The sequence below is a fragment of the Arvicanthis niloticus genome, chromosome 9 (genome assembly GCF_011762505.2).
Source record: "Arvicanthis niloticus isolate mArvNil1 chromosome 9, mArvNil1.pat.X, whole genome shotgun sequence".
NCBI classification, from domain to species: Eukaryota; Metazoa; Chordata; class Mammalia; order Rodentia; family Muridae; genus Arvicanthis; species Arvicanthis niloticus.
This window is the reverse complement of record NC_047666.1, coordinates 43,886,261-43,906,174: the sequence shown is the minus strand read 5'-3', so window position 1 is coordinate 43,906,174 and position 19,914 is coordinate 43,886,261. Positions and strand designations below refer to the sequence as shown.

At 35.7% G+C, this 19,914-nt stretch overlaps 1 protein-coding gene across 2 annotated transcripts in view; it reads right to left on the bottom strand.

Moving 5' to 3' along the window:
* Positions 1-19,914, bottom strand: part of Cntn6 (contactin 6) — a 334,089-nt gene that overhangs the window by 1,617 nt on the left and 312,558 nt on the right. For both annotated transcript variants that reach the window (XM_034511787.2, XM_076940196.1), the window contains exons 19-21: positions 19,680-19,795; positions 17,610-17,796; positions 2,099-2,211 (exon numbers count right to left, since the gene is read on the bottom strand). In XM_034511787.2, the coding sequence (XP_034367678.1) occupies positions 2,099-2,211; positions 17,610-17,796; positions 19,680-19,795 (416 nt within the window). The remainder of the gene's footprint in view (positions 1-2,098; positions 2,212-17,609; positions 17,797-19,679; positions 19,796-19,914) is intronic.

Below are 19,914 nucleotides of genomic sequence, written 5' to 3'. Positions count from 1 at the left end.
GATTTATCATCTCATGCATGAAGTTTGAGTATATTAGTTTTAGGGCTTACTGTGAAAAGTCACTTTTAGTTTGGACCCATTACAAATGTCTGAATATATATGTCTGCCCAGAGTTAATTTACATTATCACTAATGGGGATTACTTGCCATGGGCATTCAGAGATGACTTAATACTCAATAATGTTTTTGTGAGATTCCTTTTGTGCTGTTAAGAGCCCATATCTACTGTATCCTAATTTATTATATTCCACTTAAACTTATTCATTAACATCAATCATGAATTGCATCTACAAAGAACTATTATTACTTCATAGAAAGGGCAATCATCTGGAGAAAAATGATTTCATAGATAGGACTTAGATTGATTTATTCTCCATATCTATATTGATCTATCCATGACTGGATGTAGAAAATACAATATTTATCAAAAACATAGGAGACAGCAGATGATGGTGAGGATGTGGAGAAAGAGAAACACTCCTCCATTGTGGGTGGGACTACAAGCTGGTACAATTCTAGGAATCCGTCTGGAGGTTCCTCAGGAAATTGGACATAGTACTACCTGACAATTCAGCTATATCATTCCTGGGAGTATATATAAAAGATGATCTAACATATAACAAGGACACATGCTCCACTATGTTCATAACAACCTTATTTATAATAGCCAGAAGCTGGAAAGCACCCAAATGTCCTTCAACAGAAGAATAAAGAAAATGTGGTACATTTACACAATGGAGTACTATTCAGCTATTAAAAACAATGATTTCATGAAATTTGCAGGCAAATGGATGGAACTAGAATATAAGCTAAGTGAGGTAACCCATTTAACAAAAGAACACAGAGGGCATATACTCACTGATAAGTGGATATTAGCTTTAAAAAAAGTAGCTTGGAATATCTACAATACAACTCATAGACCATATGAAACCCAAGAAGAATTAATACCAAAGTGTGGATGCCTCAGTCCTACTCAGAAGGGGGAAGAAAATAATCATGGGAGGTAGAGAAAGAGAGGGATCTGGGAGGGAAAAAGGACTGGCAGGAAAAAAGGGAGGGGGCAGGATCAGGTTTGTGAGGAGAACTGGAAGTAGTACAGAGTGTCAGAAAATTAAACAAGTGTATAGTAGTGGGGGATGGGAAGTAGGTGGTAGCTACTAGAAAGTCCCAGATGCCAGGGAATCTATAAGATTCCCAGGCTCCAACAGATATGACATTAGTCAAAATACCCAAACAAAAGGGAGAGAGAATCTGTAAAGACCAGATCCATTGGCCCTTGGTTGAGAAATGGCAACATCCACCCATCTCAAGAACAATAATCCAAAATTGCTCCTGTCAAAAGAAAACACAGGGACAAAGAGTGGAGCAGAGAATGAAGGAAAAACTATCCAGTGACTGTCCCACCTAGGAATCCATCCCATCTACAGACACCAAACCCAGACACTATTGTTGTTGTCAAGAAGCACTTGCTGATAGGAGCCTGGTACAACTGTCCTCTGAGAGGCTGGGCCAGAACATCAATGATACAAATGTTGATGCACGCAGCCAACCATCAGACTAAGTGTGGGAACACCAATGGAAGAGTTAAGGGAAGAACTGAAGGAGCTGGAGGGGTTAGCAACCCCACAGGAAGAACAACAATATCAACCATCTAGAATGCCCCCCCCCCAAAGCTTCCAGGGACTAAACCGCCAACCAATGAATAAACATGGTGGGACCCATGGCTCCAGCTGCATATATAGCAAAGGATTTCCCTATCTGGCATCAATGTAAGGGGAACCCCTTGGTCCTGTGAAGACTTGATGCCCCATTTAGGAGAATGCTAGGGCACTGAGGTAGGAGGGGTGGGTGAATGGAGGAGCACCATCATAGAAGCAAGAGGGACAGGAAAGTGGAGAGAGCATATAACTGGGAAGGGGGAAAACCTTTGAAATATAAATAAATAAAATAATAAAACAAAATTTAAAAAAAGCAAGGGTATATTAAAAAAATATTTTAATCCTAATATATACATATGAACAAATTTTATTTATATTTTATCATAACATTGCTGATTCTTTAAAAACATAACTAACAGATCAAATAGAAAAGCAAATACCTTGTAGCCCAGCACTTCAGACTCATTTTCCATAGTTTTTACATGCTCCCAATTCAAGCATAATTTAGAATTTGACAGCTTCCAGGCAATGTTTGCTGGTGGTTGGCTAGGAGCTTTAAAATATAATAAAGTTTCAAATGAATATTAATTAGCTAATAGTATAATGCAGCCACATGAAAAGAAAAGTAAATCCCCATTGTTAGCATAAAAGGAATGAAGTGGTTTATTGTTATTTGAAATATCATACTGATTCTAATCATAGCAGGAAAATTTATTCAAAATTTTGGTCATTTGGGAAAGTCTTTGTGACAGACTTATGAATTAATAATAGTTTGCTGACTGTCCAGTATTAATTTATTAATCATTAATGTTGAGTTTGCTTACTTTATAATATAGAAAAAGATGGAGGATTCTATTATATTATTCAATGCTAACCAAATTCAACTTGGAAGTATTTTACATATTTGCATAGCCACATAAATATTGTGTTCATATGTTCATATATAGTTCATTGTGAATACTCATCAAATCTTTAATCCTATATTGCTATTTTTCACTGTAATTAACAAAACCAGTTTAAGATACATTAAGAAAAATGACACAAATAAAATATGAAAGGTATGTAGAGGATAATTTTTTGAACCATACCCGATTGTTGCAGAGCCTCAAAAAAACCCGAGTGACCAAGTGAACACACTCCTTTTGTGCTTCTTATTGCATGGCCATGTTCCTTGGCCAGCTTCCCATAGACCATTTTTGTCATTCATTGTGTGTGGCTGAAATCACAACTGAGCACAGTATATAAAGTTTGAATGTTCCTCTATACTGATATAGCCCAGGCTAAAAATTCTAAAAAAAAATTGATGATTGTCAATCATATGACTAGAAGACTTAGTTTGAGTGCATGTTTATGTTAGTTCAAGCAAAGGTGGCTGTGCACTAGAAGAAAAAATGGATGCTTTATACTATTAATAATGCTCTAGGAACCAGAAAAAGGGAAAATCCTCACAGGTACATTGATCTCTCCAAATAACTTTTATTCTGAACTCAACATGGGTTTCTCAGTGCTTTGAAACTAATGTTGTGTTGGAGTGGAGGACTATCACATATGAAAAGGATGGAGAATTATCATTTAAAAATACTAGATACAGTTCGATTTTAATGATTTATATATGGTAACTGTACTGTGACTATAGAGTAAAAAAGTCACTTGTCCCAAAGTATATAGACAACAAGTGGCTGAGTCAAAACAGAATACAGTTTTTGTCCAGTGTCCAATGGTTTCACCATGACAACATGTTACTACTCAAATAGAACACATGATTATTTTTGGAGACTTAGAAAAACTAAGGAGAGATTTAAAAATAGTTCAACTGGAAAGCTGAGACAGAGATCAAATTGCCTGGTAAGATGTTTCTTTTCTCAATGTGTGGTATATAGAGAGTTTAGCATTTAACTCATTAAAGCAATGATGGAAATGAAGGCAACTTCTTGAGGATTTTGAATCAATTACTGTTTAATGTCTTACAGATCACTGGTAAATGCTCAGCATACTAAAACTAGGGTCATTGCTAATGACCTCCCAAACCCACTCCTGATCACCTAGCTTTGCTACCAAATTTGGCATGTTATAGCTAGAAAAATAATTACTGAGTAGTTTCATGGGGTCCAATTATTATTTCTATAGTTTTATTATATTAGCAGGTATTTTTTCACATATTTCTATGGATTTCTGAGGGGATGTACCATTTTTATTTACTCTGTATCTTCACTGCCTAGCATAGTGCATGGCTCAAAAATTAATAAGCTGATGATTCAGATTTTCATGAAAATGTATCATAGAGTCTGAAATCTAAAACTAAATCTAAAACTAAATCTAAAGCTAATCAATGTCTTATTTTCTTTGTCAAATTTAATATGTGCTCACAGGTGACAAAATGGGAATCATGCATTGATTGTACAATCCTACGATCAAGGTCAAATTACCATGGTCATACCTATAGTAACTCATGTGTATTTATATGGACCAATATGTCTGGCCATAGCCTAGACAATTTCTTGGTAAAATAAACCAAATTAAAATTGAGAGCATTAAATATCTTTGTTTAATACACACTTAACAGTTGCCAATGCTATTTTTATTTACGACAGACTCTGGCAAGGGTCCTGTTACATCTATCTTCTCTTCATTTATTTCCAAGTGAATTTTATAATCTTTTTTTCAGATATAAAAGATAAAAATTCTCACAAGAAATCAGGGAGCCAATATCTTCTAGTGTGCTCTTTGTGCACATTTCTTTACAACAGAGGATCAAAACTAACAACGACATCATGTAATTAACATGAACACATAAATTCAGCAGTTCAATGTCACTGGTTGGTTTTTGTTGTTGCTGTTTTGCTTTGTTTTATTCTCTGCAAATATCATTCATTTATTGCTGTGGCTTTTGTTTGTTTAACTGGTTTAGTGTAAAAGAATTCCTTGCAATACTGAGTCTACTGTTGATGCAACAGGCAAGTAATCAGGGAGCTGAATTTTGCTACCTAGAAAGGCATACAGTTGTGACTTTAGTAATAAACTTGTTCTTTGTATGTATGCATTTGTTTCTTTAAAGCAGATTGCAAAGCATTCCATGGGCATACCATGAGAAGTGCTGTTAGTATGTCTAACTAACTCTATGGATTACATGGAATGCTTGGCTTCTCTTGTGTCTGGAGGATGGGAAGACTCTGATTTTGAGGTCAAAGTTCCAACATTATACCCAAGAGCCTTACCTTTATTACTTCTGAAATGAGAGTCATAATTCCTAGTGTATATAATTCTTGGTTCACATGAAATACAATAGGAAACCTTTGCTTTGTCAGAGGTTTGTAATCAAGCCTCCATGGCTATTAAGAGTCTCTCTTAGGTATAGTGGTTCTCCACCGACTGGTGATGACATAATCTGTTTTCAGTTGTGTTCAAAGTGGTTTGCCCCAGATGATATGATTCTAGCATTTTCAAATGACTCATTTCTTAAATTTAATTAGCATGATTTGAAGATCCTCCCTTTGTGACACTGCTCTTGAATTTACTATGTAATTCTGATAGGAAGATACAAGGAAAGGTCTCAGCTAATTGCCTGGTAAGTTATCATGCCCTATAGACACTTTTATCTTTATTTGGTATTAATATAGAAACATGAATGTTGATGTCATCACTGTGTCATTAGAATAAAAAGCAACCCAAAACTTTGGAAAGCTCTTTTGAAGGCTATCAATGTACTTTTTGCAGTGTTAACTGTCCAGGCTTGGTATGAAGGATTAAAGAATGAAGAATTATTTCTTTAATGAAATTAAAATTTCTAATACCTCAAGAAAACCAAAGCACGTGTCACATGTATCTTACAAAACATATTACGCTGCTTGTATAACATTCAAGAATGGTAAACTCAACAAATAAACACTTTTTCTACTTTTTAAATTTTTTTTTTGCAGCCAATTTCCTAAGACCAAAATCATGTTCTATTAATCAAGTGACAGAGTGGCATTAAACCAGCCCTTCACAGCTCTAATGGTTTCCCTGTAATCAATTTTTCTGTAGATGGCATTTATATTCAGCTGTAGTTCACACTGTGAACCCAATTCAAAAACAACTTCTTATGTTACACTTCTAAGTAACAGCATGGGGTTGACATTTGGGCAAGAGAGAAAGAACATAAGTGCAAGATGAAATAAAAGCTTAATGCTTCCTTTATGTCTAAATATGGATTGATTGCATATTTACAGCAAGAAAGAATCCAGTACAGAGTGCTAGTCAGTCAATATCCATGTCCAAATTGAGCCCAAATTTGCAAACATCTTCTGTTGCACTGTCTGAGTATGACTTTTTACAACAAGCGCAATGTTTTGTTTATGCTTTTCTTTTCCACCTGTAATTTCTGTAAATATTTCCTTTTTTTCACTGTAAATCTAAGTGCCATCTAAGTGATGTCTGTGTGAATCACAGTGCATTTGCTATACCTCTTGGATGTCTTGGATATGTATTATTTTTACTAAGGTGTGATACTTACAATTACATCACATATAGTATTTGAAAAAAAAGTACTGTGCTATGATCATCACCAGTTATTATCATAAAATAGGAAACAACTGTAATATACTTATGAACCTTTATATATGCATGTGTATGCACAGATATATACATATATACACAGAGATCTTTGACCCCTAACTCTTAATATTGTGGATACTTATCCAGATATGCATCCTTCTCCATACTCTTTCTTATGTGTATTATACTTCTTATTTTCTACATGACATTTCTTGCAGCTTGTAGTAATATCATTTGTCTTTCTCTTATGCTTGGCTGCTTAGTAAGAGAGAAATTATAAGAAGCAAGCATACCTCAGTACTTAAGATTATGTGTTGCTCCTGACAGCACTATTCATTGTATAGATAACAGAATCTTTACATTGGGTAAAAGTAATAAAGTTCTGTCTTCTCCACAGCTTTGCCTGTCATGATAGCCAATCATGGGAAACAGAGATTTTGGTAAATGTGAATTCTCATTTTTTTCTAATTTTACAATGAAAAACTAAGTACCAAATTGAAACTCTAGATGGTGACAGTTTCAATGTGTGATGGATGAAGATTTTCTCTTTTTTGTGCTACCAGTATTCAGAGGTAATCTTGATGTCAACTCAAGGACATGGAAAATCAAAGTTAAATCTAAGGGTACCACTTAGAATCAGGGCTGCCTTCAATGTTTCATTAAAGTTGTTTCACTTCTAACACATTGGGTGTCTATCTGTGACCCCAGATGAAAATTTCTCTTAAAAAAAAAAAAACACCGTTCAATGTACCTTCACTGTACATGGGGTGTCTTCTTTAGGTAGGTTATTTCCTTCAATTTTCCAGTAAACTCCAGAACTCAGAATAATTCTCACCTCTGCTTTTCCGTTACAAACATATAGTCATAATTATCAAATAAGAAAAACCTCAGCTTCTAAAAGATCTCAGTTGGTAAAGTGGTTCTTTACAAGCATGAGTTCAATTCTCAGGATTTAAAAATGCCTGGTGTGGTGATGCACACTTGAAGTCCATAGCCAGGAACATACAAACAGAAAAACCCATAGGGCTTGCTGGAGAGCCATCCTTGTCTATCTCAAAGTAGTTGGATGTATTCCTGAAACTGTCCTCTGGCTTCCATAGAAGAACACACAGATGTGTATAAACATTTACACAGGCATGTAGTCCCCCACTCTGCAGAGTATACACGCAAATAAATATTTTGTGAGTCAAAATGAAAGTATGGATGAGTTAGCATGCATGTCCTCACTTCTCTAACTCTGGAAGTGAGTTCCATTGAAGAATGGAAGAAAGTTTCATTCTTACTCTTTGCCTCAGTTTCACAACAGCACAAAGTTATATGATCCCTTCTCAGATATAAATATGTTGAAGGTGAAAATTAGTAGAGATCTAAAGAGGGCTTTCTTATGTTATTAGGAATGGCAGAGACACTAAGAGTCTACTTAAAGACAAAAATATTAAAAATGCTAGTTATAGATTTATCATTTGGGTGTATGCACCATAGAAGCACTTATACTCTGCAATTTAATGAGTGGAGTTTTCCTGTAGTAGTTTCCATTTAATGCAAAATGAACATTCTTTGAAAATGAATGAAAACTACTCTTAACAGTGGGCATCAGATTAATATTTAGATTGAGGTTAGGAATTATGATAGCCTAGTAAGGTGGTATGCAAGTTCTCCAAGATCCATTACTTACTAGCCTTAGGCGTTTGCTACATTTTTACTTATTTATTTATTTATTTATTTATTTATTGGATATTTTATTTACATTTCAGATGTTATCCCCTTACCCCATTTCCCACCCTGCCCAGGAACCCCCTGTTGTAGCCCCCCCTTTTCCTGCTTCTATGAGGATGTGCCCTACCCTCTCACTCCTACCTCCCCACCCTCGAATTCCCCCACACTGGCCATCCAAGGATCTCCTTTCCCACCTATGGGCGACAAGGCCATCTTCTCCTACAAATACACCTAGAGTCATGGGTTCCTCCCTATGTGCGAAAAGGCTGGTGGTTTAGACACAGAGTTCTGGCTGGTTGGTATTGTTGCTCTCCCCATGGGGCCACAAACACTTTCATCTCCTTCAGTATTCTCTCTTACTCCTCCATTGGGAACCCCTTGATCAGTTCAATGGTTAGCTGTGAGCATCTGCCTCTGAATATTTAGACTCCAGCCGACCTCTAAAGAACACCATATATTAGGCTCCTGTCATCATGTACTTCCTGATATCCACATCAGCGTCTACCTTTGCTGATTGCACATGGGATGGATACCCAGGTGGAACAGTCTCCAGACAGCCCCTTCTTCAGTTTCTATCCCACACTTTGTCTCCATATTTTCTCCCTTGAGTATTTTGTTACTCTTCTAAGAAGAACCGAAGCACCCTCACTTTGGTCTTCCTTCTTAATGAACTTCATGTGGTCTGTGAGTTGCATTTTGGGTATTGCAAGCTTCTGGGCTAATATCCAATTATCAGTAAATGAATACCATGTGTGTACTTTTGTGATTGAGTTACCTCACTCAGGATGATATTTTCTACTTCCAGCCATTTACCTAAGAATTTCTCGAATTCATTGTTTTCAATAGCTGAGTAATACTCCATTGTGTAAATGTACCACATTTTTTTTTGTATCCATTCCTCATTTGAAGGACATCTGGGCTCTTTCTAGATTCTGGCTACTATAAATAAGGCTGCTATGAACACAGTGGAGCATGTGTTCTTGTTATATGTTGGAGCATCTTTTGGGTATATGCCCAGAAGTGGTATAGTTGGATCCTCAGGTTATGCGATGTCCAATTTTCTGAGGAACCATCAGACTGATTTCCAGAGTGGTTGCACCAGCTTGCAATACACCAACAATAGAGGAGTGTTCTTCTTTCTTCATATCCTCACCAGCATCTGCTATCACCTGAGGTTTTGATCTTAGTCATTCTGACTGGTGTGAGTTGGAATCTCAGGGTTGTTTTGATTTGCATGTCCCTGATGACTAAGAATGCTGAACATTCCTTTAAGTGCTTCTTGGCCATTTGAGTTTCTTCAGTTGAAAATTCTTTGTTTAGCTCTGCACCCCATTTTTAATAGGGTTATTTTGTTTCCTGGAGTCTAATTTCTTGAGTTCTTTGTATATGTTGGATATTAGCCCTCTATATGATGTGGGATTGGTAAAGATCTTTTCCCAATCTGTTGGTTGCAATTTTGTCTTATTGACAGTGTCCTTTGCCTTACTGCAACTTTGCAATTTTATGAGGTCCCATTTGTCAATTCTTGATTTTAGAGCATAAGCCATTGGCGTTCTGTTCAGAAACTTTTCTCCTGTGCCCAATTATTCAAAGTTCTTCCCCACCTTCTCTTCTATTAGTTTCAGTGATAAACAACTTCATCAAAGTTGCTGGTTCTAAAATCAATTCAAACAAATCAGTAGCCTTGCTTTACTCAAAAGATTAACAGGCTGAGAAAAAAATTAAATAAATGACACTCTTCACAATAGTTACATATAGTATAAAATACTTTGGTGTGAATCTAACCAAGCAAGTGAAAGATCTGTATGACAAAATCTTCGAGTCTCTGAAGAAAAAAATCAAAGAAGATCTCAGAAGATGGAAAACTCTTCGATCCTCATGGATTGGTAGGATTAATATAGTAAAAAATGTTCATCTTGCAGAAAGCAATCTATAGATTTAATGTAATCCCCATTAAAATCCCAAATAAATTCTTCACAAAGTTAGAAAGAGAAATTCTCAAATTCATTTGGAATAACAAAAAACCCAGTATAGTGAGAACTATTTTTAACAATAAAAGAACTTTTGAGAGAATCACCATCCCTGACCTCAAGCTGTACTATAGAGCAATAGTGATAAAAACTGCATGGTATTGGTACAGAGACAGGCAGGAAGATCAATGGAATAGGATTGAAGACCCATAAAAGAACCCACACACCTATGGTCACTTGATCTTTGACAAAGTAGCTAAAACTCTGCAGTGGAAAAAGGACTGCATTTTCAACAAATGGTGCTGGTTCAACTGGAGGTCAGCATGTAGAAGTATGCAAATCATTCTTATTTCCTTGGACAAAGCTCAAGTCCAAGTGGATAAAGGACTTTCGCATAAAACCAGATACACTGAAACTAATACAAGAGAAGGTGGGGAAAAACTATAAATACTTGTTATTCAAGTTTCTAATACCAAGACAACCCTCATACTTAAGGCTCAGGGATCAGAAAAGAAAGTAAGAGAAAAATGACCAGGAAGCTTGCTGTGAAATAGTGTCTCCTGAAATGTAAAAGAGGTTACACTTACAAAGTCTAATCACCATGGCTATATTCAAAGAAAACCTGATCAGTAATTAAAACTGAAGGACATGCTAGTCAAAGGGGGAAGCAGAGACTTAGACCTAGACAAAGAACTACAGGAAACAAGGAAATGCTTTAAATAAGGAAAATGGTTGCTCATAGGGAATAATTCTACCTGAAATTGTTCATCCAATTCAAAATGGTTTCCCCTAAGCCATATACCTATAAGAAACATTAATATACAGTATGAGCAAGATAAATATATTTACTGTGTGGTTTTTGTTTGTTATGTGTGTGTTTGTATATGTATGTATACATCAAAGAAAAAAGGAGGCCATTGATTTGAGAGAGAGTAATGAGATCAAGAGGTGAACTGGAGGAACTGGTCAAAATAAGGGGATAAAACAAAGTGAGAAATTATGTATTTTCTGTATAATTTAAAAACATAGACAAAAGAATTTCTCAGCTTCAATCATAGGCACCTCTCTTTCAAAGAAAGTGCAATGAATCTGTATTGCCTAATGAATCATGAATGCCAAAGATGTTGGACATAAGAGATGATATGGTTGTGGGCTTAATCTTAAAGAAAGAACACATACAAAATCCTCTTAGGCTCAGTAAACACTGTGAAAGAAAAACTGGGAATACTTAAGAGCCAGAAGATATATACTAAAGAAATTATAAACAATAAAAATTCAGGATAAAAAGATGGGTATAATTATGTTTTGAGAAAAAAATTCTCTGTTGAGTTCCACTTGAAAAGTAATGTGAAAATCTGTTTAAAGAGAGACAAGTAATATTGTAAAGGGGAAAATGAAAAATTAGAATGGTGGTCATAGGGTAAGGAGATTGCAGGCTTACTGTCTCACAGGCTCATAGTCTAACAGCTAACAGGACAAAGAATTTTCTCAGCATTTATATTTTTATATATAGAAATGCTAATGGGAACACTGTAGAAATTTTACATGGAAAAACAAAAAAAAAAAGATTCTCCAGGACTATGGACACTACTGTGGTCAATAGTCTCTTATTGTGTGGATTACAATTTCCAAACATGTTCACCTTGTCCATGCTCTCATTCTTCATATTTAATGGAAACACTGCCATAATGGAAAAGAAGTATTGTGGTAAGGAATGAGTCCACAGCACTAAAAGAGGGAAACTACTGGAATATTACAGGGTACTCAACATAGCCTCAAAGGTCTTCAAAAGAAGGTGAGGTAGCAAAGGCATCAAGTTAGAGAAACTGGACTGATGGAGTGTGAGCTGAAAATTCTTTGATTATTTACTTTTGTAAATTCTATGACTAAATGATTAAAATAAACAACTTAGTGAAATAAAAATTCATTTTAGTCCATAGCTTTAATGAGCTTGATTTATAATTTCTTGGCTCCATGTAATTGGTTATGAAATCATGATGGGGAGAATGTGAGGCAGAAGAGATACGTTCATTTCTTGCCTGTAATGGAAGCAGAGAACACATCAGGTTAAGAGCCAGGGATGATACATCTCTTAGGACCCTTCTCAGTGACCTACTTTTGTCAAAATTCTTCCTCCTGAAGTTTCTAACTCTCACGGTAGCACAATAACCCAAGTGAAAAGTGTTCAAAGCACAAGCCTGCAGGAAAAAGTTTATAGTCAACCCATACCAACTCCCAGTATGTCTCTGTGGGAGTTTGTGAAAGAAGCTGCATGCCCCAGGGGAGTAACTTTTCTCAAGAAGCAAGAAAGCAAGTATCCCTCAGATTGGTATGGTAGTCCTTGCCTAGTTTGCTAATCCTTCACCTTCTAGCTTGTAAAACTCACTCTGACTCATAAACTCCAAAACAATGGAATTAAAACAATGTCTTATTTTAATATATTGTTGATGAAATTTTATTACAAGTCTTGGGAAAGTTTTTACTAGTGTGCATTTTAAAATCTGTAATATAAAACATGGAATGAATCAAAGAAGAAACTTGGTCAGATCTCAAATATGATGAGTGTAGGTTTGCATAACCTTACTTTCAAGTTCTTCTCATCTTTTAGAGTTGAGGTATGCTGTGAAGTCCAGGATCTACTTGAAATGGTAAGTTGTATGCTTAAGCCCCAGGACTCCAGGAGTTAAAAAATAAGAAAAGAAGGAAGGAAGGAAGGAAGGAAGGAAGGAAGGAAGGAAGGAAGAAAGAAAGGAAAGAAGGAAGGAAGAGAATGACAGAAACAAGATAGGAAAGAAAAACATCATTCCTATGAAGAAAATTAGGAATTACAAGATTTTGTTCCTTGGTTTCATCTTGTGAATATAAAAGATAAATATGTGAAGAAAGGTGAACCTTCCACCTAAAATTTGATTCTCATATTTTTCTGACCACTGTGTTTTAGTTAGGTTTTCATTGTTGTGAAGGGGCATCCTGATTAAAGCAACTCTGATAAAGGAGAGCATGTGGTTGGGACTGGCTTACAGTTTCAGAGGGTTGGTGAATCACCACCATTGGGAAGCATGGCAGAATGCAGGTAGACATGGTACTGAGAAGGAGGTTAGAGATCAACATCTTGATCCCCAGGCAATAGAATGGCCACACTAGGCATAGCTTGAGCATAATAAGCCCATTCACAAAGTAGCACATTTCCTCAAACAAAGCCACACCTAGCCCAACAAAGTTAATAATAGTGTCAGGAGCCATAATGGGACAAGCTAAATAATTAGCAGATGAGCATCCTGAAATGCTTGCCTTGGATTATTATATAATCTGCGACGAGTGTGCTCCATCCAGCAAGGCTGTGGAGATGTGATTTTAGGAAAGATTCCTGCTATTAATATGCCTTTCCCATTATTATTATTATTATTATTATTATTATTATTATTATTATTATTACTATACACATGCTACAATCACTAAGCAATAGCACACCCCTTTGGAGCAGATCTCTGCAGATCCACGAGGATGTACTGTCTTGTAATGATACTATATAGACAAATAGATGACTTCTTAAGTCTTAATGATGATCCTATAAGAATTCCTAAATTTATATCAATGATTATTAAGCTTTTATAATGGAACTGCTATGAGAACCCTCACACATAGTCAAAACTGCAATGAGAACTCTGCCAGTGTCCGGAGTGTTATCAGATAATTGCCCCGAGTGAGATAGTAACCAGACTTTCTCCTGCTCAGAGCACATTCCAAGAAGTTGTAAAACAATTAACCAAGGGTCACTAAAAGGCAATTAACGATTTATTATAGGTACCAGGACAGAAGAAAAAATATTGCCTGGGATTGTCTATACAAAACTTTACTAATTTCTTAAGTTATAGTTTCAAACTTTCAGAGAACCTGTGGAGCTAGACAGGTGATGAATGTCTAGCTAGATAATTACTCCTAATGGGTGTTCAGGTAAACAATCTGTGTTGTAAACTTCTATTTCTATTTATGATTCTAATTTTGGTGTGAACTCCTGATGAACTTTGTAACATGTGACCATGTACTCTGAAAGATGCATAAGTACTGAAGACAAAGAGTAGTCGTAGTTAGCAGTAGTAGTCATTAGCAGTAGCAGTAGAGTAGTTGTAGTTGTAGATGTTAGTTAGGAGCCCTTCATCCTCTCCTTTTCTTCTCCCTGCCTAAAATTTTTCTCCCTTAGAATTTTTACTTTGTTAGAGTCTATTCCTTTACCCCACTCAGGACTTTCCCACCTTTCCCTTCAGATAGCTGCATAGGATACTTTTTATACTTAAATAAATCTATAGCAACTTTTTAAAGTGTCTTTTTTTTCTGCAACCTCAAACTAGCAGATGCAAGTTAGAGCCCAGCAGTTCCTGCTGATATAGAACAAAGGCCACATTGCCTAATACTCTGCTATTAGGCTACAGGTGTTAATCACCCTAGCCTGCAGTCTCTTACCCTCAGAAGAAGTTTTTAGGATAGTACAAGGCTATTTACTTAACCCCTTTCTGGTCTTAGGGTTGGGATGCAAGTGCCAGTTTCTGGCCACAGGATCACTGACTGCAGGTCAGCTACAGTATCATAGGGTTGCCTCAAGAAGAACCAGAAGGAGGAGGAGAAGAAAGAAGAAGCTGCTTCTCCCCCTTCACCCACGCTGGGGCAAGCCCCCGGCATAATAGTGCCACTACTTATGGACTAAGCATTCAAACACATGAGTCTATGGAGCCATAAACTTCAAACAAGTTCATTCCACTCTGTTTCCCAGATGTTTATAGACCTAACATAATGTCAAATGCATTTAGTCTAACTTCAAGAGTCCATATAGTCTATCACAGTCTCAATAATGTTTAAATTTCCTAAGTTCAAAGTCTCTTCTGAGATTCATGCAAATGTTTAATTGTAATATTTTATAAAATCATCATCATCACTATATCACCATAATAAAACATATCACATACTTCCAACATATCATGTCACATGATATATATTACTATTTCTAATCATGGGGAAGGGAACTCAGCAAGGAAATAATCAAAGCAAGAGAAAAAGAAAAACCCAGCTGGACAAACAGCAAACTCCACATCTCCATGTCTGATGTAAAAACTCAAATCTCCAACTACTTGGGTTATCCAATGCAATCCAGGCTTTACCTTCACAGTTTCCCACAATAGACTCTATGGGACTCCATGCAGAAACACCCCTGCTGAACAGCTGGCCTCAGTTACTTTTCTTAGTCTCAGAAGGTGATTCCATAACTACTTTCTCCTATCATTGACTCTAAAACCAGAACCACATGGCTAAAGCTGGCAAGCACTGCTGTATCCCAGAGGTAGAATACAGTTCCCTCTTTTAATTACATTTTCACCACCTTTCTGTTCTCAATAGCTTTCTTTACTACCTATGCTATGCTGTCCTAGAACTTGTTCTAGAGATCAGCCTGACTTTCAACTCAGAGATCTGCATCTCTGTCTTCTGAGTGTTGGGATTAAAGTTATGAACCACCACATCTGGATTTAAGTTCTTTAATTTCTTTTCTCACAATGAAAGCTTAGTTAGGTGGCTTCTTCCCTTGAGGTTATCACTCTCTTTATTCCTTTTCTTAATCTGTTTATCTTCTTGAACATAGGACTTAGCTCCATTCTACTTTTTGGTTCTTCCTTTCTCCTCCAACTGTATATTTTATATTTTTCCTTCTTGAGTTACTTTCTTTTCATTAAATGCTCTTAGTAAGAACGAACCTTAGGACATATACAACAGTCTATACTAGGCTGTTTTGCGATTTCCTTTGCTAATGCAACTAATTAATCTAAATCTCTTAAGCCTCAGGCAGAATCTTCCTATAAGGGCAAGAAGCAGCCAAATCCCTGACCAAAACATCACAAAAATAGGTCTCTAGGCAACCTAATTCTTCTCCTTGACACCTCTTGAGAAAGGCCCCCACAGCTCAAATCACTCTCAGCATGACTATCTTCTGTACTTCTACTAGTATGTCCCATTATGAATCACGTAAAGTATTACATTGCTTTACTAATTCAAAATACCAAAATCTACATCCTTCTAAACAAAAGTACAGTTGGCCTTATCACAACAATGTCTCAGTTTCTGGTACCAATTTCTGTCTTAAGGTTTCATTGCTGTGAAGAGATATCATGATCAAGGCAACTCTTATAAATTAAAATGTTTAATTAGCTCTGCCTTACACTTTCAGAGGATTAGTTAATTATCATCTTGGCAGGAAGCATGGCAGTGTCCAGGCTAGAGAAGGAGATGGGAGTACTACATTTTGATCCACTGACAGCAAAAGGGGACCACACTTTGTATAGGTTGAGCATAGGAGACCTAAAAGCCTACCCTCAAAGTGACACACTTCCTTCAAAAAACCACACCTATTCCAAAAGCCCATACCTTCTAATAGTGCTACTCTCTACAGGTGAACCATTCAAACATATGTCTATGGGGAACATACCTATTCAAACCTCCACAGTGTACATGCTAAATAAACTTAATTCTAGTTAATAAAAATGCTTTAAAAACTATATTCCTCCCTTGAGGAGGAAATAATGTGCTATTATATAATACCAATAATGTTTGCCTTTATTCTAAATTTCATTAAAGTTATTCAAAGGACTGCATTTTTAACAATAAAATCGAATATATATATTTCTATATATATATTTCTCTCCCTCTCTCTCTCTCTCTCACACACACACACAAATATAAAGTAAAATAATTAAAATGACACACAAAAAGAAACCCCTGAAAAGAGAATTAGTCAGAGTGGCTATAAAGAAAGAACAAATACAGAGGTTTGGGCAATCCAAGTTCATCTTTGTGTATTATAATAATCTTTAGGTTTTGATAGGGAAAAAGTTGGCAAGGGGCAAAACATGTGTACATATTAGATTTAAATAGATGGCTTTATAGCTACAATTAAAATGTGTATCACCTTCTCATCTTAACACAATCTGTGTAATGGGAATTTTTTTCAATACTATTCAAACACTTTATAATAACCCTTGATTTTAACTGAGCAGGCAATTCAACCATATACAACACCCCCTCAGGGAACATTATAGTGCAATGCGACAGACTACCCACTAACTAGACAATTGTATGTGGTGGCTGAGGTTGCACACTGCAGCTGGAGCAATCACCTTATGCAAATAACTTGTTCCCTAGAGAAATAGTAAAGTCTTCTTTGAAACACCTTGCAGAACCATAGCTAAGATTGTCATCAGATCATTACGTGGCAATGGCTGTTTAATTATAAAAACTCAGATTTTTAAATATTGGAGTCAGTCCTTTGTTATTATCTCTTTGACCTTAATCAAATATTATAAGAATAGAAATAATGTTGCTTTATCCTCTTTATGTAAGTGAAATGATCGAAACTCTGAAGACTGAGTAACCAATTTGTATTCATAGCCAAGAAGTCCTGATTTTAGCTCTTTGTGTAGGAGGCAATAAAGACCCTAATCTTAAGAGTTCTTCTCTTAGTCATAGACATAATCAAACTACTTCTTTTTCAGAAATCCAAAAATATCAAAAAGTCTTATTTTAGTTATTACCATATTATGTCAAAATTATCTGTAAAAGCACAAACCAAGTCACCAGGCAAATGGAAAAATAGAAGCTTGTGATAGGAAGAATAAAATAGCCATGGAGAATAGAAAAATCTACTACTCACAGATTAATGCTATGCATGACCTGGATTAGAGTGTATACTCACGGGACTTTTTGGTGGTGACATTAACTGGTGGACTTGAAGGTCCAGTCCCTGCAGTGTTGTAGGCTCTCACGGAGGCAAAGTAAATCGTATTAGCTCTTAGCCCTGTGATGTTCTTGGTTGTGACATTTCCACTGACTCTAATTTTACCAATCATAGATTCTTTGGAGTTGTCTGTCCAGTATAAGACCTGAGTGGTGAAACCACATGATGAATAAATGTATTCATCTAAAATATCAAACATTAGAGTATGTAAGATACAAATGATAAAAATTATTAATACAGATATACCTCCCCAGCAAAATAAATATCTAATATTAATAGGCAGTGAACAAGAAATCTCCACCATGAAAAGAAACAACCTGTCATTTTTAGTTTACCAAAATGATGTAAAATTATCAACTTTTATAAAGGGCATATAATAATTCAGACTAAAACAAATCTCATGCCATCAATCAAAGTTTCAGATTTGTTAGTATTATCCTTTCCATCAGAGTTCTCGGATACCATGGATAATTAATAATTCAACCCACTGTGATCACTTGCTATGTAAAACATTGTTTCAGACATATGAAAACAAAACAAAAGTATAAGTTCAGTATGAGCTCTTGAGCTCCCAAATATAGCAAGTTAGAATACATACATATATATGTGAATATCTATATCATCTATATCTATATCTATATCTATATCTATATCTATATCTATATCTCCACTCATTCTCAGGTCTCTGTAAAAGCAGTTGATATTCTAGGCATGGAATTTCAAAGGCATTTGCCACTTAAGAAGAAGATTTTCTTGTTTTTTTTTTTTTTTTTCCATTGCTTTTGTTTTTGGTTTTGCTTTTTCGGGGGTATTATAAGAAAATGAGAGAGAAAAAAAATTATAAATATTTAGAAAATATTTTGTTTTTTTAAAAGACAAAATATCCATGCCCTGAAATTGCAAGATGAAGACCAATAAGTGATTAAATGTGTTCCCATTACATACTCTTAATCAAAACCAAAGTTGTATAAATGTGATTTACTTCATTTTGAACAATTTAAATGAAACTGTATTGGTTTTTTCCTTGTCACTTAGGTCCCTCAACCTTGATTCTCATATTCTATGGAAAATTGTCAGTAAAATTCTGTGATTTAAGATCTACAAGGGTTCAAGTTTACCTGTCTGTAAGAATACAATGACTGTAATTTTAATAATTAAATACTTATTTTTGATCACTTGAAAAGCAATATTCTGGTAATTTCATATGAGCTCTGTCCTCTTAACAGGTTTTTCTGCATGATATTTGCCTTTTACCTGCAATGCTTTAGTCTATACATCTTAATTAATTGCAATCATATACTTATTAAAATGCATATTTTTATAGTGGTAAATTTATTTTCCTAAGACCACATGGAAACATTCTCTCTTCTCATCTCTGTTTTGAGTTTAAAACATTATTATGTCTCAGATCTGCAATGCTGTTCCAAAGATTTCTGCATTGAAAGACTCATCACAGGCCAATGAAATTATGGGAAAGTAGAATTATCTTGAAGAGGTGGTACTTTGTAGGGAAAGTTTGATCACTGAGGTCATGACCTTGAAGGCTATAATGTGACCAGGGAGTTGTCCATTGTCATTGTTTTCTTGCTGCCATAGCAAGCATCTTTCCCTGTCACATGTTCTATTATGCCCTCACTGTGTGACCAACACCCCCCAAAAGCAACAAGCCTTGTATAGACTGAAACTCTGAAATTGTAAGTGAAAATAAATTATTTATGCTTTTAACATTTTTGAAAATAACTTATTTGTTTGTGTATGTATACAACTGTGAGAGTGTATGTGTCTTTGTGTGCATGACCACGTGTATCTTTGCATGTAGAGGCCAGAAGAGAACATAGCTTCATTTCTCCATATTTCAAATTCTTCTTTTCTAAAATCTATTCTAACAGCTCTTTAGGTACAATGGTGTAAAGCCGAACAATAATGCATATACTATTATACAAAAGGAAATACGTCATCTTAACAAACAGAAGGTATTATATAGGGAGGTGCAGCATCTGTATGCAGAGTTCAGGCAATGTGAATTACCTCATAGCCCAGCACTCTTCCAGTGTTTCTATTCCAAGCAATGGCATTCCAAGAAACCTCCATTTCTGAAGCAGAAACACTCTGGACAGAAGTTCCTCTTGGGGGCAGCTGAGGTTCTACCATCAAGGAAAAGACATCATCATATTAAGAGAAAGCCTCAAGAAAAATGATACAAACAAACAAAAAATCAAATTGTACGTAAAGTTACAAGAAAAAACCATTCCAGCACTGAAAA